General features: G+C 43.9%; 2 protein-coding genes and 2 long non-coding RNA genes across 7 annotated transcripts in view; 3 read left to right on the top strand and 1 right to left on the bottom strand.

Annotated features, from left to right (window-relative positions):
• The window catches only part of LOC146194162 (general transcription factor 3C polypeptide 3), a 219,124-nt gene extending 217,270 nt beyond the window's left edge, over positions 1-1,854 (bottom strand). For all 4 annotated transcript variants that reach the window (XM_084597272.1, XM_084597270.1, XM_084597268.1 and 1 more), the window contains exon 1: positions 1,700-1,854. In XM_084597272.1, coding sequence (XP_084453398.1) covers positions 1,700-1,816 — 117 coding nt within the window. In that variant the 5' untranslated portion in view covers positions 1,817-1,854. The remainder of the gene's footprint in view (positions 1-1,699) is intronic.
• A 974-nt stretch (positions 1,855-2,828) lies between these two features.
• LOC146194161 (uncharacterized) lies at positions 2,829-8,169 on the top strand. The gene is made up of 4 exons (XR_014705752.1): positions 2,829-4,312; positions 4,395-4,555; positions 6,079-6,230; positions 7,988-8,169. It is a non-coding gene; the product is annotated as an uncharacterized LOC146194161 (long non-coding RNA).
• Positions 8,170-13,045: 4,876 nt separating this feature from the next.
• On the top strand, positions 13,046-22,911 carry LOC146194159 (uncharacterized). The gene is made up of 4 exons (XM_084597267.1): positions 13,046-13,407; positions 18,490-18,629; positions 20,003-20,134; positions 20,623-22,911. The coding sequence occupies exons 1-4, from the start codon at positions 13,209-13,211 to the stop codon at positions 22,696-22,698; spliced, it is 2,547 nt and encodes an 848-aa protein (XP_084453393.1). The 5' UTR covers positions 13,046-13,208; the 3' UTR covers positions 22,699-22,911.
• Positions 15,293-17,843, top strand: LOC146194160 (uncharacterized). The gene is made up of 3 exons (XR_014705751.1): positions 15,293-15,820; positions 16,694-16,816; positions 17,511-17,843. It is a non-coding gene; the product is annotated as an uncharacterized LOC146194160 (long non-coding RNA).
• Positions 22,912-22,988: the final 77 nt, after the last annotated feature.

Below are 22,988 nucleotides of genomic sequence, written 5' to 3'. Positions count from 1 at the left end.
GTCCATAATTTTTCAATATTCTGGCAGCCTGGGAACATATTCGCCCTTTGATGTAGTTGCGGTAGGCAGCCATAGAGTCTGTTATTATATAGGCGCAGGTGGTATGCGTGGCGGCTAAAGCAATGGCCACCTCCTCCGCCATTTCTATATTGTCATCGCAGATGGTGAGGGCATCAACCAGTTGTTGTTGGTGAATCACAACCGCTACCGTGTACCCCACTTCTGACTTTGCTGCATCTACGTAGTAGGATTCAGTGTCCATCCCATACTTTTCCTGGATGTATTTGGAAGGCGCCCTTGGTGGAACAGAGGATGCATATTGCGGGGTAGGGGATTGGCTATGAACAAGTCTGACCACCCGGGCGGTATAGCCTGTTTTTGTACGAGACCTTGCAGGCTAGTCAGGTTAAGGTCCATAAGAACGGTCTGGCCCGTGCGGGTTGCTGCTAGTCGATTTATCTGGGTGGCGCGTTGGGCGGCAAGGAGTTCTTCGGCTGTATTGTGCACCCCTAATTGCAAAAGACGTTCTGTGGAAGTGCTTTGGGGCAGGCCCAGCGCCTTTTTAACTGCGTTTCGTATAATGAAGTCGATTTGCTTATAGTCTCCCGTTTTGAGGTGCAGATACGATGTCGAATACACAATTCTATTAATGATGAATGCTTGAACCAGGCGCAGGGTGTCTTGTTCGGGTATACCCCTGTCGTTGGTAGTGACCCTGGCTATCATACACGCAACCTGCAGACTGGTGTTTTTGAGCCGAGTGAGGGCGTACACATAGATGTTGGTCGGGAGGCGCCTCTGCAAGCAGGGCGTCCTCCACCGCTACCACCCTTCGGGCGATTCCTGAAGTAGCCGCGTGGTGGCGACACCGTACGTGGAACTTGCGATAATCTTTGGAGGGGCTGTGGCAGGATGCCCGTTTGCAAGAATCGAAAAACACGCTTTGACACAATGCGGCACAAAGAAAGGTCGCAACTTCGATACCAAGTCTGCCACTTTGTTCTCGCGCCGTGCATGGGGGGGCTTTCGCCTAAATAATTTCCGAAAACGGGGCGGTCCTCACTTCTCTCAAACACAACAGTGATCACAGAACAAATACTACTGCTGCGGAGAGCGTGTATTTACAAAATAGCGCAGAGGAAAAAGACACGCAAAAGGCGCTGATCGCTGTCTTTTCAAACGAAAATAGCGCAGGGACGTGAAAAAGACACCCACAAGCGTTGTCTTTTCATGTCCCTCTTCTGTACCTCTGACATACGTTACCAATAGGGCCAAACTGCCACCCTCTTCCTAGTGCCGTGTTCCAAACTGCCGTTTTATTACGACATTGAACAACCGAAACTTAAATCTGCAGGAGACTCGCATCTGTCTCGTTCGTTTTAGAGCAAAAAAAAAGAAAAAAGAAAAAGCGTTTGCGCTAAGTTTCGACGCTGCATACGGCAGAAGGCAGCTCTGCTGAGACTGCCTCAGTGAAAACTCTGAAATTACCCGCACCTCCACCAATTGTAGGGGTGTGTTTATTCAGTCGACGCACATGGATTCAGCTGCTCGGGATGAATTCGCAGCGGAGCGTCAGGCGTGCCGAATCACAAAGACAACGACCAACCTCTTCGTTCTCGACAGCACCAGCACGGGACGCATGTCAATGGCTATAACGATGAAGATTACCACACTACAGCTGTTTTTATATTTGGCTTACATGTTTCCTAAGAGCCTTGTAAGCTTCCCATTGGTCCTCAGTGATTCCCCCGAGCAGACACTTGAACGGGTCAGCGGAACCAACGTCCATGTGCTGATCGCTTGTGTTGTCCGCCATGATTATAGTGAACTAGAATACCTTCTAGTGGCGCGAACGACGACGCTCGGGCACGCCGATTTTCATTGACACCGCCAGATGGCGCCACTGCAACATCTACTAGTCGACTTTTCAATGCTTTCTTGCAATAGTGCGACATAGTACCGATGCTTTTGTGCGCCTATTCAGTAAAAGTAGTGATTGTTTCCCTATGCCGACGTATGTGGACCTCTACCCATGATAGAAGGCGTTTCATTCGACATTATTCGGGTTTTCGCCGTTGCACTAGGGTGAAAGAGCTCTTATTTCGCTGGCGTCTGCTACAGCTCATGAGGGACGAGCTATCGCGCACTGTAAATCGTTACGGCACATTTATTTGTACGGGACGGGTATTTTTCTGAGCCCTGCAGAGCCCGGTTTTTTACACAGCCAACTCAACTGTCAGCAGCAGACTGATAGCAGAGTGGCCAGGCATCGTGCGCACGTACGGGTTCTCGCATCTTTCCAACCACGCCGCATGCAGTAACTCCATGGTAACTCTCCTTTAGCCAATAATAATGATTATATTACACTGCGCTATTCGGTATCCACTCGTAACCAGGAATGCTCATTTTAGCTTGATATCTGCTTAGCGTTAGGAAATTTGCCAACTGGTAAAGTGAGGAACAGCTTCAGGCTGTTACATTTTTTTTTTTTTTTTTTTTGACAAAGTGGTCATGAAAGAGAAAAGAAATCCTACGCTTTGAAACGAATCATCCAGCGATATTCTGTGGCGGCACCATTATTCTCTGTTCACAGCAACCTGTTATAAATCATCGCTGTAAGCCAGGTGCTAATTAAAATTCCTTTCATCATCTCATATGCATAACATATAGGCCGAGGCCATGCCGAGGCTGGAGACACGCCCGTGGCAGCAGCCAACACCACACACGTTTCTCCTCCTGCCACGCACGAAAATACGTCACACTCACGTGACCCGCGCATGATGACGTCAGTGGATGCGCGCTTCCGTTTAAAATGGCGCTCTGCGAGTGTTCAGCCGAGTAGCGTTTCATCTGTGTGATATTTGCTCGTCATAGCTTTAAAGGTGTTAATTTTGTTGCGGCGGTGTTAATTATTGCTATTGGTACGCATGAGCTATTTTGTGTTGTGAGTTGTGCGGTAAAGGCGAAGTGCTGCACGCGCGCAGCGAGAAGAACAGTCAATTGCTGCGTTTCTGTCTCGTGTAAGATACTACATATTTTGGCGACGAGGATGTTAGCTTAAACCAGGACCTCGGCGTGGACTGCTGGCCGTCTATCATGCCCACTCCTGCCCACTTGGCGAACGACTCCACATGGCAAGCTTGCAAACGAAAGTGTCGTCGGTGCGGCGAAGTGGGCTATTTGGAATCTGTCTGCAAGTCGTCTGATCGTTCTAGTGAAGTGCAGAAAGTCGAAGATGATTCTTCCAGCAGTGCTGCTATTGTTCAGGTCTCTACTGTTCCTCTGCAACCTGTTGCTTTGCCAGGCAAGCTTTGGGATAAGCCTGCTATTGACATCGTGGGGCGTTTCGACCAAGCTCCTAGTAACTGTCGCTGCAATAACACTCATTGACTGTTACAGTAAATGGCCGGAGACTTCTTTCACAACTGCCACAGTTCAAGAATTGCTTCTAGGCACATTTGTTCACGAGGATTACCCTGAAGGAATAGTGTCGGATCACGGACCACAATTTTCATCCTCGGGGTATACGTAACTGCTACTCCTCAGTGTATGACCCTTAAGCCAATGGACTTGTAGGACAGTTTAATAGGGTTTTCAGGGCATATGCTCAGATGGCTCTTTGCGAGCGACGTGACCTACGTACCGCTATTATAACTGTGTCTACAACTGTGCGCCACATTCCACGACAGGAATCGCGCTAGCCATCCTAGTTCATGGCCAGATGCCTCGCATAAGACTTAAAGGGGTCGTGAAACGTTTTCCGGAAATTTTGCACGGCTTAGTTAAATGGAATCCTTGTCCTGCATCATATAATATACCTCGATTCGTTTCATCGCCCGCGTTGATTTAATAGCGACAAAAACAGAATTTCGGTTTCCTAGCGCGCGTCCTCCTCAACTCAACAGAGTACGTCATAGCGCTAAGCCAATGAGAAGCTCCCGTTGCCGGAGCCTGCTGAGCCAAAGTTGACCAAGCTCGGTGTATTTTAGAGGTTCTAATTGTGCCCTACTCTACGCTCACACAGGGTTTTTTAATATGGCCGACGCCTAGGTTCCTTCCTGGGTTCCAGCGTCGCTGTGCTGCTATAGTGAACTAGAATATAGTCGCTACTGTTAAAACATGGTTACATCGTGGGCTTTGAGCCTTACGCCGACGCAACTTTTCGGGTGCCAGGTCGGCGAAGATGGACCCTGCGAGCGACCGGTACAGTAACACTTGTGTCGAGAGGCCGCGGTAACCGCGGCACAACTCCGGCTTGCAGAAGCCCCGACCGTCAGCCTCCCGATCCCAGCCGTTTCGGAACTACGCATTGGTATGTATGTCCGAGTCTTGCAGCCTAGCCTACGTTTGACCGTTGCGAGAGTGCGCAATCGCTAACCGAAGCTTTCGAACAGGTGCAGCTGCGGGCGGTGCGTGCCGATGCCGACTGCTCTTGAGAGCATCTGGCGAGATCCCGGCGGCGACTACGTAGCTGAAGCAGCCGTCTGGGTGTTACAGATCATCCGCATTTACTCCAAATGCTTCTTGATCATGGACTGCTAGTCGAGAACACAAGGTAAGAACCTTGAGCGAAAGGCGACATAACTTGAACAAGCGGCACCTGTTTTTCATTTTCTCGAGCAAGAAATGCTGTAATGAAATCTATTGCGGAAGGCAGTGTTAATAAAATAAAGCTTCCCCTTTAACGTTACTTACCTGCGATCATCTACACTGTCTACAGTGTTGATATTGCGCCACGTTAGCGCGAACACATCGCTGGTTTTCATATTTTTCTTGTTTTCGTAGAAGCGCATGAGCATGACGTTTCACCATGCAAATTACTGGTTTGCTTAATTCCATGCACGAGTAAATGAGAAAACACGCATCATCTGATAGTGTGAACTTGCTAAATGGAAAGGGCATGCACATTGATGTGAAGTAACGAGGGGGGGGGGGGGGGGACGCTGTCCGGACAAATTTGCTTGTTTTATTAGCCAGTTATGACCTTCAGCAAGTGCAGCACTTCAAAACATAAATACATAAGGAATGCCACAAGAAATGCAGTAAATAAGTACAAAAGCAATCTCATTTCGGAGGACTCTGTGCTAGTAGCCTGTCTCCTGCGGAAGCTGTGGGAAAATGCACTAAAAAACAACACAGAAAAGAAAAACACACAGAGCAGGACTGGCTTCTGCAGACGATCACTAACTAGCCCGACAACTCTTGTTATAGCCTGTCCCCACTTGCTGCCAGAACAATCACCATACCAGCACTCAAAGTTTTATTTGCTAGTTTTTTTTTTACCCACTTGCATTAGGTGAGTGTTGTATAGTGTGCAAATATAATTAAAAAAATTGACTTCACTGATACCATCATCAACACCTGCACACAGTAAACCTCTCCAAAATGCTTTGACACTGACATTTTACATGTGCTGAAATGTAACAACCAGAAAAAAAAAAAAAAAAAGAAAGACGTTCTCCCAAAGGCCAGTACACCGAAACTTCCACAGTTTGAGTAAGTGTTGGAAATTTTACAGTTAGCAAATGAAGTTGTAGAGTAGTTTTGCGGCACTTGCAGAAAGTTTGGCACGTGCCGTGTTGTGGGAAAACAACGGAGAGCTGTTGACAGAAGTGCACTTGTAGTTTATGGCTCCTTCGAATAGAATGACTCCATGCACAGAGCTGCTTAATGCATAAGTCGCATACTTAACATCTTCGTGCTATGCGGATGATATCAGCGTGGACATTGACATCGGCCACAACGCTAGTATAGAGGGTGTAAGACGACTACCAGGTTTTTTCAGTCAAAAGCTGCATTGCCTTCAGGCATTATTTTGCTGCAGTAGAAAATTGTGATTGCACTGGAGTTCTAATATTGGGTGGGTCTCATTCTCTCTCAATCACCTGCAGCAGAATTCAAAGTTTGCCATACTTCCAGGGAGAATAAATTGACAGTGAAAGTTACACTGTACAGCTTCTGTTAGATGGGAATTAATTGTACAGATGCATGAATAACTTTCAAATTTGTAAAAGACCTAAATCATATTTTCATTTTGCTATGCTGAAAAGTGAATATTGCTTTTTCTCTTGTCAACAGGAGGCACCACTACATCTGCTACAGCCAGCTTGCGCACTGGCTTTGGGGATGCCTCGGCAGACATCACAGTAAAGTCCTCCCTATTTGTAATGCAAGCCAAATAAGGGAAAGGTTTCCATCTGACAGTTACACTGGTTTCCAGTTTGTGCAAGGTTTGTAGAGTCATCACCTTATTCATTCTGAAACAAGCCGGAAAATATGAGAAGAGAGAATTGCAGGACAGCTGGACTAATAACTGAAATTTTACTAAAGGATATAGGCAAAAGAAGACTTGCACAGAGATGCACATGTAAAAAAGGCCCCAAAAGACTGTTGACCGATTTCTTAGCCACACACACGTCCTTAGCCTTTGCAGTATAGTGTGCCTTTGGACTTGGGTCTGTGGCTTCCCTTTTGTAACAAGTGGTTCTTGACCATAAGGAATTTGCTTTTTTTTTAGATTTTGATTTTTTAGACCCTTTCTGCTTTCCACGCTTTCACTGCTTTGGGGGTTTTTCGTGCACGTGCATTTCTGTGCGAATCTTCTTTTGCCTCTTTCCTTCAGTAACATTTCAGTTGTTAGTCAAACTTTGTCTTGTGCTCCTCTCACGTGTTTCGTCTTCTGGCTGGTTTTAAGATGAATCAGTACCAACTCATCCAGTTGTTAGTCTTGTTGATATCACTAGCCTGACTGCACCCACTGCTGGGCAAATGCTTCTCCCATATCCATCCGAATAACCCGATCCTGTGCCAGGTGCATGATTCTCGCAAACTTCCTAATTTCATCTGCTTGCCCGAGTTTCTGCCGCCCCCTGCTAAACTTGCCTTCCCTTGGAATCTAAAAGACATATATAGGCTCACTTAGAATGAATTTTGTGTACTCACTCCCTTCCTTTACCTTTGATGGGTAGAATTTTTCTTCTTTTGGAACTGACCGCAGATACATCAGCTGCATCCATATGATCCCCGCAGACTTCCTAATCTCATCTGTCTGCCCGAATTTCTGCCGCCCCCTGCTACGCTTGCCTTCCCCTGGAATCTACAAGACATATATAGGCTCACTTAGAATGAATTTTGTGTGCTCACTCCCCACCTATACCGTTGATGGGTGGAATTTTTTTTAGCACTGACCGCAAATGCATCATAATTGTGCAGTTGTGTATATACCTGCTTGTATAGATGTCTCTCCCATATCTATCCAAATAACCCGATCCTCTGTCAGCTGCATCCATCTGATCCCCGCAAACTTTTTATCTGCCTGCCTGAGTTTCTGCTGCCCCCTGCTATACTTGCCTTCCATTGGAATCTACAAGACATATATAGGCTCACTTAGAATGAATTTTGTGTGCTCACTCCCCACCTATACCGTTGATGGGTGGAATTTTTTTTAGCACTGACCGCAAATGCATCATAATTGTGCAGTTGTGTATATACCTGCTTGTATAGATGTCTCTCCCATATCTATCCAAATAACCCGATCCTCTGTCAGCTGCATCCATCTGATCCCCGCAAACTTTTTATCTGCCTGCCTGAGTTTCTGCTGCCCCCTGCTATACTTGCCTTCCATTGGAATCTACAAGACATATATAGGCTCACTTAGAATGAATTTTGTGTGCTCACTCCCCACCTATACCGTTGATGGGTGGAATTTTTTTTAGCACTGACCGCAAATGCATCATAATTGTGCAGTTGTGTATATACCTGCTTGTATAGATGTCTCTCCCATATCTATCCAAATAACCCGATCCTCTGTCAGCTGCATCCATCTGATCCCCGCAAACTTTTTATCTGCCTGCCTGAGTTTCTGCTGCCCCCTGCTATACTTGCCTTCCATTGGAATCTACAAGACATATATAGGCTCACTTAGAATGAATTTTGTGTACTCAGTCTCTAACTATACCTTTGTTGGATGCATTTTTTTTTTATTTAGCACTGACCTCAACACATCATGATTGTGAAGCTGTATATACACATTTGTATATTTAGGAGAGAGGAAGACAGCAAAGAAGCGTGAATAAAAGATGTCTTGCTCTAGGTCAACTTCCTTCTAGCCTAAAAATTTTGTATGTGCTGATGAACCTGCGGCTAACCAATAAATTATTTTGAAAGCAACATGTCTCTAACACTCATTTGGTAACATTAGATAATGCCCAAATGTACTACAAAGTGGTGGTCCTTGTGGCACTGACAAACCTAGATTTTCTAGTTGCCGCGTTCACCTTTACACGGCCTCGAAAAATAGTGGCTCATGGGGAATAGAAAAATCAAACCGTTTTCTGCAAAAGCTGCTTTGAAAGGTGGCCACTATTTTCAGCATTTTGCAGTCTCATTCAGAAGCAAGCCAGCATAATCTGCAATCTGTAGACATGCATACAATAATATGTGCCTTATACTTTGAAATGTACCAGACTTTAACCAGTCATAAAACAGCGTGCTGAAAAGGTATGTATAGTAAAGCCTCCTTCGTTGATGATACCCGTAGTTTGCATGAAAACATCTGCACTAGAACCCGCATGACGTTGAGTTAATTGGCCTGCTGGTTGAATATGCCACCAAAATGCTGGTAATACAATGAACTTTGTCGGTGCTGGGGTCAAGTCTAGAAATATAAAGTTGGGATGATTTAATTGTGAAACCTTGCTGCTGAATTCACTGCAGGCTAGAATGTAACAGGATTAAAGGGCAGCTGTAGACGTAAGGGCAGTCCACATTGTCACGGCATCTTATGCGTCCTAGTACACATATCTACATACCGTGCATGTTTTGCTAGTAAACAATGTATCCACAGATTTGCGAAGCTCCAAGAATGCTACACTGATGCTGTCTGAGTAGCTGCTTGTGTCGCTGAATATTGTGAAAGCCTTTTGATGGAACGAAAACTGCTTGGTGAATACTTATGCAGAGTGAGGTTGGTCAGGAGCGCAGGTGATATGTACACCCTCGCAATTTAACCATACAAGCACAGACTGTATGATACTCATACAAATTGAAAAATATAAGGGAAGGAATTGAACTGAAGACTTCGCGGTTCGACAGTCCAAACTTCTACTACATGTGCTTTGGGCTGTGTGTGCTAGCCCGCCTGCAATCTGATTGCCCGAGCCAGGAAAATGGTACACACCCATATGAGCACCACTCCCAGTACTCTTTAACATGTACATAGAAGTGCAGGTGCTTGGGATAAACCTTGGCTGCCACAATGCACCTCAAACAATGGCATGTTAGCCAGAATAGCAGGTTGGGCTTGTTGGTTTTCCATCCTGAGGTAACAGCGCAAAATGTGGACGGGAGCACAAGACGAGAAGACGATGAGACATTGTGTCGTCTTCTCGTCTTGTGCTCCCATCCACGTTTTGTGCTGTTACTTCAGAATGTCACGTGCCTGCCCAATATCTACATAATTGTCACACGAACCACTTTGTGTGTATTTACGACTACTTGCACAACACCATTGCCACCCACTGATGATGAGCAGCTGAACAGCAGTTTTTCACGTACACTCCGCTGCCATTAATTACAAATGCTATCACGCTACGACTTCCCATACCACCCCACCCAACCTCTGTGTGTAATGACTCAACCTTTGGTGCATTTGCATGTTCTCGGGATACTGGAGAAATCCAAGATATCAATTAGTAGATTCAAGCAACTTAATCTGACATACATCTGGTGAGAATATTACAACTCTATCCATGTATACACAGATCTGTATCACCGCAAGCGTCGCCTACAATTGTGGTGATGCCGCTCAGAACATGACTCATCTTTTTTTTAAGGGCATAATTCTCCACAAACCTCTGCTGAGCTTGTGGCCCCTTGGTAAGAGGCTTTCCACATCTGTGGGAAACCACTTTAGAAGTGGTGTGAATTCACAGTTTCAAAGCCTGCATTACAAATTTTTGGAAGTTTTCAACACCACACCCTTACCACTCTTTGGCACTACACATCACTGAGTTCCTTATATCTACTTGTCCTCAAGGCCACAAGGTAGTGCTTTAGTGGATCCATACCCACTTGCCAATTATATGCCATTATGCATGCTTTCTCCATAGACCATCTAAATGTGGTTTCACACACAAATATTTATACTTAATTGGACAGGCGGACTGCCCAGAATGTTCCACATGTGACATTACGGAGACTCTGGAGCGTGTACTAGTGGTGTGTCCCAGTATATGCGTGCAAAACAATAACTCGAGTTACTTCTTTGAAGTGTTTTGGCAACAGGCCTCTCTCAGAGGACTTATTGGCCGGTTGGCCAGAAATGGAAAGCTCTACAGGCTGTGCAGGCTTTCTGCTGCTTCTTGCATGACACAGGACTTGACTCGTGACTGTGGTGCAAGTTACTATTCCTGTATATATTTTAATCAAGTCATGACCCTCTTTGTTCTTCTCTTTCTGTAGCAGGTCAGATATTAAACTTTTAAGCCAATCTATCCGCCTTTCCAATCAATAACACTTGTGTGAGTGCATTTCTCCTGGATGGTTGATCTGGTAATCACACCATCGTAATGCAAGGACATGGGGCGTATGAGCTTTTGAGGTGAACAATTTTTACCCTAGATATGTCTTTTAAATGATGTGAAGGATTCTGAGCTCTGCTCAACATGATCCTCCTCTTTGGAGTCTTCATCAGGTTCTATGGGGCTAGATGAGTGCTGTGGAAAGAACGTGATCGAAGTGGAACCAAGGGGCCTGTTCTGGGTGGTACGATATGCTGGTAGGGGCACCTGTTGTGCTGGCCTCACGGTATCGCTCAAAATAAAAAAAAAATCCAAAATGCGCATATTACTGCTATGAGGGCAATCTGGCAGGAAACAATCAAATAGAACTGGTGGCTTCTGCGAGTCGAGTAGTTCTCAAATAAGCATATCTGTAAGGCTACAAATCGCAACTATGTTTACTGCCTTTATCACGCGACCTACACTTTTTTTTGCCAATGCACTGGGCCAGCGGTTTTGCGTCGGTACGACGCATCGTTTGAGGTGAGCTTTCTTCGTTTCCGGTCCATGCCGAGCTTCGAATGACGCCGAGGTTCATTTAGGACTTCCAGTAGAAAGTAGTACGAACACATGAACCCAATCGGTGTGCCAAAACTTGTGAAAGCGAACGTTACTTTCACTCGGAGAAGCCGTGCTGCAATCGATCGCGACGTACACGGTTGGCATATCGAGCACTCAAACACGCACAACACGCCTAAACCCAGAACCTAACGGTGACAGGAAAAATAGGCGAAGTCTGAGCACTGTAGACGTTGTAGGAAGTATGCTTCCTCTTTTTTTTTTTTTTTTTGAGAAAGGTTACGAGAGAGGCGTCGGGAAGGTGGGGGAGCAAAGCTGCGACAACGCGTAGGGTGAAAGGGCCACCCAAGTACATTGTAGCAACCTTTTCTTTTTTTTTTTTCGGTTTCCGGCTTTCCGTGTAGTGCCATAGTTCAGGTCATCCGGCCGAAATAAAGGAAGCGAAGCTCGACACGCTATTCTCAGTGATGCAGCGCGGAGGCGAGCAACTATACGAGTACGCGCCGCGGCGCCCGCTCCTGAAACACTCCACCCACCACTCGGATTGAACACACTTGTCGATTTCTTTGACCTGGAACCGTATTTAGATCGTATCTTTAATGACGCCGGGAATAATAATACTTAAAAAAATTACAGCAGCGGCCGCACAACCAAGTTGTACCGGTGGTATGAGACTGCTCAAGACGTTGTGCTCCATCACGAATGTTCACAAAAAGAAAAAGAAAATAACAACAACAAATTAGATTGGAACCATTGTCATTTGGAGTACCCGGCGGAGCGAGGTATAGCCGTCGTTACCGAAAATCTGAACTTGAGCGTCACCTCTCGCTCTGTTCCAGAGCGCAGCGAGAAGCAGACACCACCCGTAAAGTGAGCTTTACCACCCGTCCTGCTCCGCCGCCGCCGCGGGAGGGTATTTGTGCACACCGTGAACGCGCAATCACGTGACACAAAAGTGACGTGGGGCTACTACGTCACTTTTGCGTGTCCTGTCCACGTTTTTTTTTTTTTTTTTTTTTTTTTTTCCTCTGAGCGTAGAAGTGACGTAGCTACGTACAATGTCCTTTTCTTTTGCTTTTTTTTTTCTTTCTCCTTCATGGAAGTTAGTTTCTCCCCTCTAGTTGTGAGGTATGGCCTGCTGTGGCCGGAGCGGAAGCGTGAAGGGACGATAAAAATTCGTCTGCTTCTGTACGCGGCGCTTTAGCAACGCGCGCGTACAGTGCGACGTGCGTGATTCCAAGGTGATGACTTCATGTCTGATATACTCAGAATAAACTTCTCGAACACAGGTCATTTCGCGAGAACTGAACAGCGAATACATGGGCTCAACTAGCCGAATGATTCCCATCTTGCACCGTCACATAGTTGCGGACAAAACGGTCGATCGCAGTGCAAAATTCTTGAATAACCTTTCGTCATAACCTTAAAATCGCGGTAGACTATATTGGGCTCAAATGGGCCGCGTTTATGTATGTATATGTATGAAAACTTTATTGATCCACCGAGATTTGCACCTTAATTAAGTTGCGAATTGCCATCAGCGCGCGCGACAATTAAGTTATACGTGTTCACGTGTGTGCATGCACGTTACTGCAGTAACGTGTTTAAAAATTAAGTCGAAATATATATAATATCATGTTCTTGACGGCCTGCAGCCACGGACACGCACCTCGATCGGATACCGCGCGCGCGATCACTTTTGCTGGGTGGGCGCGCGACTTTTAAATTCTATTTTGAGTGTTTATAGCACAAAATACACAACAGACTGCAACTATAATTGCAAGAGTATACGTGTAATATATATGCTGCTGCTGCTCGCGGCTTTACTCCAAAGGCGATGCGTCGACAGGCTTCTGGTGTTCCCAGAAGCGAGCACCGAAAGCAGCTGGGATGAGCACTTTCGCTGGGCAGGACCGCGCGCGCGCTTCGGTGCCCTTAGGCAACGCGCATGTGGGAGACAAATGTTCTAACTGCATGAGAGCCATCGAGTTCTCCAGCTAGGTCCAGCTTGCCCTGTTCCTGTTTTCTCTCTCTCTCTCTCTCTCTTGATTTTCTTTGCCTGCCTTTACGTACCAAACGAGAGTCGTGCTTGCGAGTTCACAGTCACTTCGCGAGTTTTAGCGCGCGAAGATGGCGACATCAGAAACTGAAGAGGAAGCAGTACTAAAAAAGTACGCAAAGAATCTGAGCAAAGCTGGAGAATTGTGGACAGGTTGCATAGAGAGTCAGGAAGTACTCGTGTCCATGGAGCGCGATCTCTTGGCTTTGGGCGTATCGTTCAAGACTACGACTTCTGCGCACTATGGACAAGAAAATTCGAAGCAAGAAGGTAAGAAATTTCCATATATCCTTTATTCCAGCGATCAAAATTAATATATAATCTTTACCGCCGGATGCATATGATACATCCAATAGATATTTAGCGTACGTGTAATGAGTATCGCAAGAGCTGCGCGTCCATATGTGCACTAAAATATTAATTATAACGTAAAGATTTGTGCCCAAAGACGTCCAACGGTGCAGTCATTTGTGTGCGTGAATCGAAAGCGCTAGCTCCTTTTGCTGGTATTTTTTTGGCACAGACAAGTTCACACACACACACACACACACACACATGCATATATATATATATATATATATATGCGTACGTCATCACTGAGTTACTAGCTTTTTCGACTACATAATGAAGTAATGAAGCCCATATAAGCATTGACGGACAATTTTATCATGAAAAAAAATATGCAATCTATCCGGACTGGCGAAAACAGCTGCACCACACATCAGTTGGGACAGTCTTCGCTTCGCCACGCTGAATTTTGAATTTTGTACTGCGGAGAAAATAATTTAAGCTGGGACAGTTTATTCCACTGAGTTTTTATTAGTGTGGAATGCACTGTGGTCTGGTCACGGAGCAATATAAGTCCTATCTCCGTGGGTCTGACAAAGGAAAAAATGAGAATTAATTTTCTTCGCTGTCATATTAAGCATCAAGCAATTCTGCGGCATGCCCGACAAGCAGTCATGGCTTTAACTTGTTGCACAAGTCGGCGTCAGCCTTGCATATGTCGGAAGTAAATGGGGTGATGAGTCATGGGAAAGGCAGAGCGAGTTCATCGTTGAGGTCTTCAGGGCGAGCATAGAACTTTCAAACTCGTACTATTTCGCTTTAGGGCTATTTCGCTATTTTTTTTTAGGGCTTCGCCGCACTACTTTGTTGTACTGTGGACAAGCCATCTTTGCGCGCAGCTGCCCCACACAACCAGCAATATCCATAGGATCTTCACAAAAGGTCTAAATATCAAACGTCATTTTTGTACACCCATGCGATGTCCATGCGTCCATTATTAAAAGATCATCTTTTAGTGGATATCCTCATGACCTTACCTTTGTGTGGTCGTGAAGATATCACACAGTGTACATAACTTCGATGTTATAATGTGACTTTCAGTGGACATGCATAGTTCAGCAGATTTCTGCTTTAAATTTTGATTCGGACTAAGTGGAAAGGCAAACAGTGTCTTCAAGTAAAGCCTCTCAATTTGATCTTCAAGACCCTGTTTTCCCTTCTCTGCCCCCCCCCCCCCGCGAGCGAGAAGACGCGGTCCGCAGATGACTGCCCCGCCGGGGTGGTGCAGTGGTAAGACGCCCGACTACTGTGCCGGAGTTCCCGGGATCGAATCCCGGCCTCGGCGGCTGCGTTTCGATGGAGGCGAAACGAAGTGGCGTCCGTGTGCTGTGCGATGTCAGCGCACGTTAAAGATCCCCAGGTGGTCGAAATTACTCCGTAGCCCTCCACTACGGCCCCCCTTTCTCTCCTTTCACTTTCACTCCCACCTTCATCCCTTCCCTTACGGCGCGGTTCAGGTGTCCACAGAACAAGTGTGACAGATACTGCGCCTTTCCTTTCCTATGAACCAACCAACCAACCAACCAACCGCAGATGACTCATGCCGTAGTGCATGATAAAAACGTGGGCAACTCGTGTGCCGGAGAGGTTGAGGAGAACGTTGGAGAGACTCGCTGCCTACATTCGCGATCAAGAAATAGTGCATTCCTTGTGGCGAGCGAAAAATATTAAATGCTTTGCCTGCAGGCTTGTTGTAATAAACATTTGTTATGAACATCAATAATGCGTTTATTGGGCGACGCGCTGTCACTTTCATGATATCTTCGGCAACTCTACCACAAAATTAGCGCGGAGTAGCACGCCTTTTTTTTTTTTTTTCTTTGATGGCGTCCGCGGCGTTCGTCTCGTTCCCTTCCCTGCCTCCGCTGCACAGCCACCACAACACAATAACACAATGCACGTGTTGTCCCTGTGAGCGAAAAGACGCGGTCAATTGACGTGTGTCCACAGATGACTCATGCCGTAGTACATGCCTATTTCAGTACACTCAGCGGTCGAGTGGCGTCGTCGTATTTTGGGAACGTCTGCTAATCTTGGCGCTTCCGAGTATTGCAGCTTGCGCTTGGTGTAATAGTTCTGCACCCTACCAGTACATTCCTGTGCAACCGGAAGCGATCCCCGGAAGCCGGAAGTGTCATTGTGCCTGGCATGCATATGTTGCATAGCTGACACAAGCTCACATCGCCTCAACCGCTCTCCGAGTTGCTGGCAGCCACATATCGTCGCACGCGCGTCACATGGATACATCTTCGCTGACGAAGTTGACAGCAGCAGTCATTTCAAGTTGTTAATCGCCCTGTGCATTGCCTTGTTCGTGGAGTACGTTTCTTCAAAGGTACGTACGTTTCAGCATCACCTAAGAGCACGACTTTTTCTGCTATGCCTAAGTTAAGCAAAAGCGAAGACATGAGCAGCACGCGCAGCTGCGAGGAATATAATACTCGTGCCACGTTTTCTGCTCTTGGTGAACCCGACGAGTGTGCAGAAGTGCACAAACCAGAAATAGTAGTTGGAGAGCTAGCCTGCAATGACAGCCCGCAGCCCACCTCTGTCATGTTTGACCCAGAGTTTACTCCCGCCCAGCCCGGAGCCCACCTCTGTCATGTTTGACCCAGAGTTAATTCCCGCCGCGCAAGGATCACCTGCGTCATCGGAACCTCTAGCTTTTTCTTTAGGCGGCGAGCCATTTTGCGCGCGTCGCCTAGCAAATGTGCGAGCGAGATTGCTGATATTGACATAAAGTGCATTTTGCGGGAGTGGGTATAGAAGAGAACATGATGCAGAAGGCCGCGACCTCCCTGCTATATAATTTTTTTTTAACATCACTTTTTGCATGCCTTCATCGCAGAATAGGTTGCTGCTTTGCCATTTTTTGTACAAGTTTTTTTTTTTTTTTTTTGTGAAAAGCTAGGCTGGCTCTTATTAGATCACTTCAGAGAATAAGATTGTTGTCTTGCTATGCGTGCGGTGCCAGCTTGTTCCCACTGGATATTATGAAGAGTGTATGAAACTCTTTTCCATTCTTGCTGTCATTACGCTCTACTTGTCCTTGTTTTCCTCTCCCTGTTCCTTTAATTCCACTGGCTGCAGCTCAGTACTCAGGTGCTTAAGTTATTAAATAGCAACTGCAGCGGCTGGCAACAATTTTTCCTTCTTTTTGGTATTTTAATAATGAACCACAGCTACTATACTGCTGTATTTGTTTCAGTGCCTGCAAGGTCAAACATGCGGTATGTTGCAACAGTGGATGATGTGCAAGCAGTTATAAAGAAATGGCTCCAACATGCTCCATGCAGTCTTAAACAGCAACAGGAAAGGCTTGCAAAACAAGGTATGAAAATTTAGCCACTATTTTGTACAAAACTGTGTGTGTACATACCAGTTAGATGCCTGTTTAAGCATGGCTTGAACAAATTTAAATGAGCGAAAGCTCAAGCATGATTTTGCATGGTTTACCAAGGCTGTACACAGTTTGAATTAGGGGGGTGCTCAAGCTTCTCATTAAAAGTAGATGCGAGAGTGCCTTAACACCACCTTTTCATTCCGCTATTTTTTTTTTTAATTTTTAGTTGGTTTTTGGGGAAAGGAAGGCACAGTATGTCTCACTTTTTAGTGGACACCTATGCTTAATTAGGTTGAAGTCATTCAGTCCCAGCGAGGTGAAATCTGAAGTTGCAGCCTGAATAGTGCAGCTTACACTCTAAAACAATTTCCAACCTTAACTGAAAAAGAAGTGAACACAAATTATTAACTATCCTTGTTACAGAGACAACAGGTCGTGAAATTTTTACATTCCTTTACTACGGGCACGGTGGAACTACGGGCATGTTAATAGGTTTATTTTCTTCGCACGTAAAGGTTTTACATCCATTTTTTTTTTCACTGTTATATAGCTGTAAGTTCTGTTGCCAGCTTTCAGATGAGTTTGTTTTGTGCATGCGGCCTTTTTTTGTGACTATTTTCTGTTACCTGTCAATTTCTTAATGCCCCACTTTATTGTTCACTTCATCTTTCATATTTTCCAGGAGGCGCAAGCACGGACGCAAACTGAAACCCATGAAGAGGGGAAGGTGTTTGAAAGCTTGCAGTCTTCTTGTGAATAAAACTATAATTCACGCTATGTGTTTTGCTCAACAGCTATCCCTAGCTCTGCTAAAAGTGCATGCTTGTACATCTTGGCAATGTTCATGCAATGTCCAGAGACTGATTTGGCAACGTCCTCTAGACATCATAATGAATGTCCATGTGGACGTCCACTGTGAGGCAATAGGGACATCTCTGGAATATCCACTGGACCAATTGTGGGTATTTATGGAGATCCTCTGAATATTAAATATTTTGAGGGGTACATTTTATGGACATCTCCTGGATCTGATATGGTTGTCTGGGGCCATGATTCGGCTTTATCAATCTTTATTGCACCCTCCCTTGATCAGTATGCATGTCTTTCGATGAGAATGTGATGAACTTAATCAGTTAATTGCCAACAGTTATCTGGGAATTATTTTACTTATGGTTATTAATTCCTCAATCCGTTTTAGAGCGTATATATAACTAAGCATGGGTTCACCACATTTAATTGTTCTTTGATCATAGGTAAAAGAAATAATTGCGCATAGTTGGTATTGTATGTAAAATGTTCCCCGAATAGAGCAATAAGAATTTTATTTTACGTTTTTATAGTCTCACTTGCAGGGATCCCATATTATACATGTAAATATATTATGATTTTGGTGCACCAATCACAAAGTAATAAAAGTGATATGCTTGAGCAAATGTAAATGACAGCCGTAATTCTGTGAATGAGGTGTGTGTGTGTGTGTATATATATATATATATATATATTACAGGTATATAATATGTTTTAGCAGATAGTTATATTATATATGTGATACTTTAATTATTGTTTATATAGAGAGTTGAGATTTGAGTATTGCACTTGCATGTTATCCTTTGTGTATAAAGTGCATTAAGAAAACATTCATAAAACTTCATGTATTACAGCTCAACTATGTTTCTCTTTGGAGCGTGGAATTCTGCCTCTACGTCTTGACATGCCATTCAGACTGATCTCAAAGGTCCGCAAAGGATGCCTTTTTGGAAAAGATCAACACAAGACACAAGAAAAAAGAGCAGCTGCAATGGTGACTAATATATGTATTTTGAATGAAAATGTTTCCACTAGTTCATAAAGCCTTATTCGGAGTGTGCACGCATATATGAATGCATGGCAACAGGCAACTGTCAAACCCATACAAGTTTGGGCACATTGGAGGAAGTGGCTCTGTGTGAAAGTCACCAACTGTTTAAATACTTCAATGGCAGAAGTCCCAGAAAAGCAGATATAAAGCTGTGGCTGCTGTTCAGAGTTTTTTGTGATGCTATATTTTTTTTTTTATAAATATACTGTAAATATTGCAATATTCATGACATAGTTATTTGCAGCTTGGTGACTCAAGTCACCACTTTGGGGATTGAGTAGCTGTAGATGTAGCTGCCCAAAATCATGATTTTGGGAATATATTTTGGTTAAGCTGCACTTATTCTAACTTTTGGTGATATTATTTTATTATTGAATATAAGCAACAAATTTTACTAAATAATATAGATAAATAAGACTGCAAAATATATGAACAGTATTGTGCATGTATCATACATGTCTAGCAGCTAGCATAAAATTCCAAACTGGTTATCTAAATCATTGAAGTAATGTAGGTGAGAATAAGTGGTAGCGCACATTAATTTACCTTTTTGACAGAAGTCTTGCTCACTGAAACACGTGTGAAACCTTCATACACTTCACCTGGTGTCAATAAGCAAGATTACACATTATTTGTTCCACACATATGCCACCTACAGCATTTGTGTACGCCACTTCATGCAGCAACCAAATATTAATCAATAAAATCTCATTTCATTTAGAGAAAGCTGTATTTTATAATGCTGCATTTTATAATTTTGCCAAAACTGTATTCTTTTCCCATGTTGCGAAGCAAAAGACATAAGAAGAGTGGCGTCCTTTATTGAATGCTTGGGGATATGTAGTGCATATTAGGCACCACAGTTACAAAGGTGCTAGTGCATATGCAGATGCAATTCTGGATTACTTTGTTTAGGACAGCTGAGAGATTGAAGTGAAACTTCTTTGAAACTGGTGAAAACAACACTGCATTATCTTCATCAATCCTTCTGCAGTGTATGAGCTTAACTGATCCTGCAGGTTATGTGAGTTTAATTCATTTTTGCTTTGTACAGAAGTAATGATCATATGATGCGAAATTATTTTACTAGTAGAAATAACACATTTCAACCTACCCTTTGAAACAATCAAACGAATATAAGTGATCAATGATGTGTGTGGGCAGTTTTCATGACTGGAGCCCTTGTCGTACATATTTTAACTAAGAATTCGAAATAAGAACACAACAGCTAGGTTATGATTGACTTCCTGCTAGTGCTATACTCTCACATATATTAGAAGAAAAAAAAAAACTAGGTCCTCTTGTCATTTTTGCAGAGCGAGGATTGCAAGCCGGAGTGGAGTGACAAAACCTTCAAGAAAACAAAGACCAAGTTGCAGGGCACAAAAAAAAAGGGCTGCGTGGCGGTCATGCTTGTTAAGGTCATTGACACATTTCCAGAATACAAGGTAAGATGTCTGTGCTATTTCCACACTAGCAGGACAAAGTGATCATATTTTTGTGATGTATTACTTGGCTGCAATTTTCTACAATACTGCAAGATTTAATTTGTTCAGTTATTATGTGCTAGTACTATAGAAAGATGGAGCCTTAATTTTGTAGCTTTGGTGATGCATAGTAGCTGAACAAATTTAAGTAAGTTGAGCAAAGGGTGTGTGTATATATATATATAATTCTCAAATCTTATGATTATGGGCATATTTCAGAGTTCTGCCATGTGTAGTTATATAGCGAGAAAGATACACGATCAGTATGTGCTCAGTATAGTAACTTTAATGATCAAAATATGTCCACGTTATGTTTCAGCTGAATAGCATTATCAGCTAAATGTTAATTTTGACAAAGTCTACAGCCTACCATAAGTACCCACTCACACTTACAAATTGGCAGAATAATGCAGTGTTCTGGAATCTTAAAATGTGTGTATATCTTACAGCTCAAAGCAAGAGAAGGAATTTTGGAACACAAGGTTCGACGCCTGAGGACAGCTCAGCTGTCGAAGCTGGCTGATGCCCTTTCTTCAGGCCAAGACGTTATAACACAAAGAATGATTTTCTTTGCAATGTCCCCAAGATCATGCCACACAGAGCATAACTTTTCAGAAATTATTAACTTTGGCCAAACAGTGGATAGTAGTATCTGTCAGCGCATTAAGGATCTGGTGTGTGAAGGCATTACTTCAGTTTCAGAGGTGAAGAAATGTGTACGGTACTATGTTAAAGATGTGCTGTTTGCGGGCAAGCAACCTCCTGATGCCACGTGCCGTGCATTTCATCCCACTAATCAGGATATTGCTAACCACATTCAGGCAGCACTGCGACAAGAAAGGTGCAGTGACCTGGATCAAGAAAATGCAGTTCAACTTGTTCACGAGTTGAAAAAGCAAGACCCTGATTCTAATTTCTTTATGCGTACTTACAAAGAAAGTGAAGGTGCTTCAGTCGATGACAATGAAGATGTTGAAGAGTGGATAAAAAGACAATGTGGCAGCACATTTATTTTTTGTTATCAGTCAAAATTTATGGCTAGTCTTGCTGAAAAGTATGGAAGTTTAATTTGTCTTGATGCCACTAATAAGACCACCGACTATGCCTTACCACTCTTCTTCCTCGTCGTCAAAACACCATTGTGTTACATGGTTGTGGGCACATTTGTAGTGCAGTTTGAAACAGCAGCATGCATAAAAGAAGCCCTAGATATGTTTAGATTATGGAGCCCTGGGCTCAGCCCTGAATATTTTATGATTGATTGTTGCCAAGCAGAAATAAAGGCTATTAATGCCGCATTCCCAGAAAGTAAAGTAATGCTCTGCGATTTTCATCGTGAGCAAGCGTGGGAAAGATGGGTCCGAAAAAAAGAAAATGGAGTAGAAAGTAGAGAAGATGCCCTCTCACTTCTTAGGCGTATGGCATATGCTTCCTCACCTCATGAGTATGATGCAGCATATAAGTCACTGACTGAGTCAGTGCACTGGACAAATCCCCGTTTGAGGGAATACATGCATACATCGTGGCTTCCCATCTCCCACATGTGGGTAAAGCACTATCGACAAGACTTTTCCATTATTGTGACTACAAATAATGGAACTGAGTCACAAAATAAACTATTAAAGGAGTTTTACCTAAAAGGGGGCCATGGCAGGAAGAGCCTGACAGCACTCATTTCTGTCCTTGTTAAGCAGTTTTTTCCTGATCGGCTGCAACACTTTCACCAAGCGAATATTCGACGGTCATCATGTTACAGAATGTACCATGAAACTGTGCCAGAGTATCTGCAGAACAGGCCACCAGCTGCTGTGAAACATATAATGAGCAGAATGGAAACTGCACAGTGTTACACAGAAGCAGATATAACTGATGGGGATGAAGTTGAGACTTTTTTTGTGAAGTCGAGTGTGCCTGAAAAACACCACATCATTAATTTTGGCATACCATCTTGCTCTTGCCAAGACTTTGCACAGACAAAGTTACTTTGTAAACATTTTTGTGCAGTGCTTCTACACAAAAAAACTGTTTCCTTTAATTCTTTGCCAGAAACTTACAGATCAGGGCCACTCTTGGCTCTCGACACATGCAAATTTGACATGCCAGGACCACCCTCAAATGTGGATTCATTCGGACAGCAGGATGATACAATACCAACCAACCTTCCAAGAAGAAAAACAAACAGTTTTGCTAAACTTCGTGCAGAAATAAGGGAAGGTGCTGACAAGCTAAAGGCAATGGTAACATATTGCTCTGAAAGGGATAACTTAGAGCAGGCCCACTTTCACCTCCTTGAAGCCCAAAAGCATTTGGCACAAGGTACACCAACCTCAAGTGGAATTACTGTTCGTGGCTCTCCAGTGAAAGGATGTTCTGGACAGAAGAAGAGAGTAGGGCCATTTGTGTCCTTTCGCGCTGCAGCTTTAAAGAAAGCAAAGCGCATTTCTCAGGAGCACTGGAAGTCGAGGGGCAGATTTGGACAAAAGGCTGAATCCATCCGGAAAGGATACACAGCTCCTTCAATATAAGTACCCTAGATCTCCAGGCAATATTAGCACAGGTCAACTTTTTAAAGTATGATATTGTTGAATTAACATATGAATCATCTTTTTGCTGCAAAACTCATCTTGTATAATTGTATCTGGATGTATTTGTCTTTACTGTGTGTTTAACATAAGCTTTTTGGTTGCCTTTTTGACCAAACATTGTTTTGATCATAACTGCAATTTCATTTTTTTTTTTTTTTTTTATGGCTGTTATCAGACTGCCTGAAGCAAGGTTTTTATGACATGGTGAATGCTCTCCATGAAGTGCTGCT

The sequence above is a fragment of the Amblyomma maculatum genome, chromosome 3 (assembly GCF_055883805.1).
Source record: "Amblyomma maculatum isolate TAMU_Amacu chromosome 3, ASM5588380v1, whole genome shotgun sequence".
Taxonomy (NCBI): domain Eukaryota; kingdom Metazoa; phylum Arthropoda; class Arachnida; order Ixodida; family Ixodidae; genus Amblyomma; species Amblyomma maculatum.
The sequence above is the reverse complement of the archived record's forward strand: the minus strand, read 5'-3'. Positions and strand labels throughout refer to the sequence as shown.

What these genes read in the sequence shown, in the direction of transcription:
- LOC146194159 (XM_084597267.1), top strand. Translation starts at nt 13,209, where the DNA reads ATGGCGACATCAGAAACTGAAGAGGAAGCAGTACTAAAAAAGTACGCA. An exon ending in AGAAAATTCGAAGCAAGAAG is followed by an intron (nt 13,408 to 18,489) that starts GTAAGAAATTTC and finishes CATGTATTACAG; the next exon opens with CTCAACTATGTTTCTCTTTG. An exon ending in ACACATTTCCAGAATACAAG is followed by an intron (nt 20,135 to 20,622) that starts GTAAGATGTCTG and finishes TATATCTTACAG; the next exon opens with CTCAAAGCAAGAGAAGGAAT.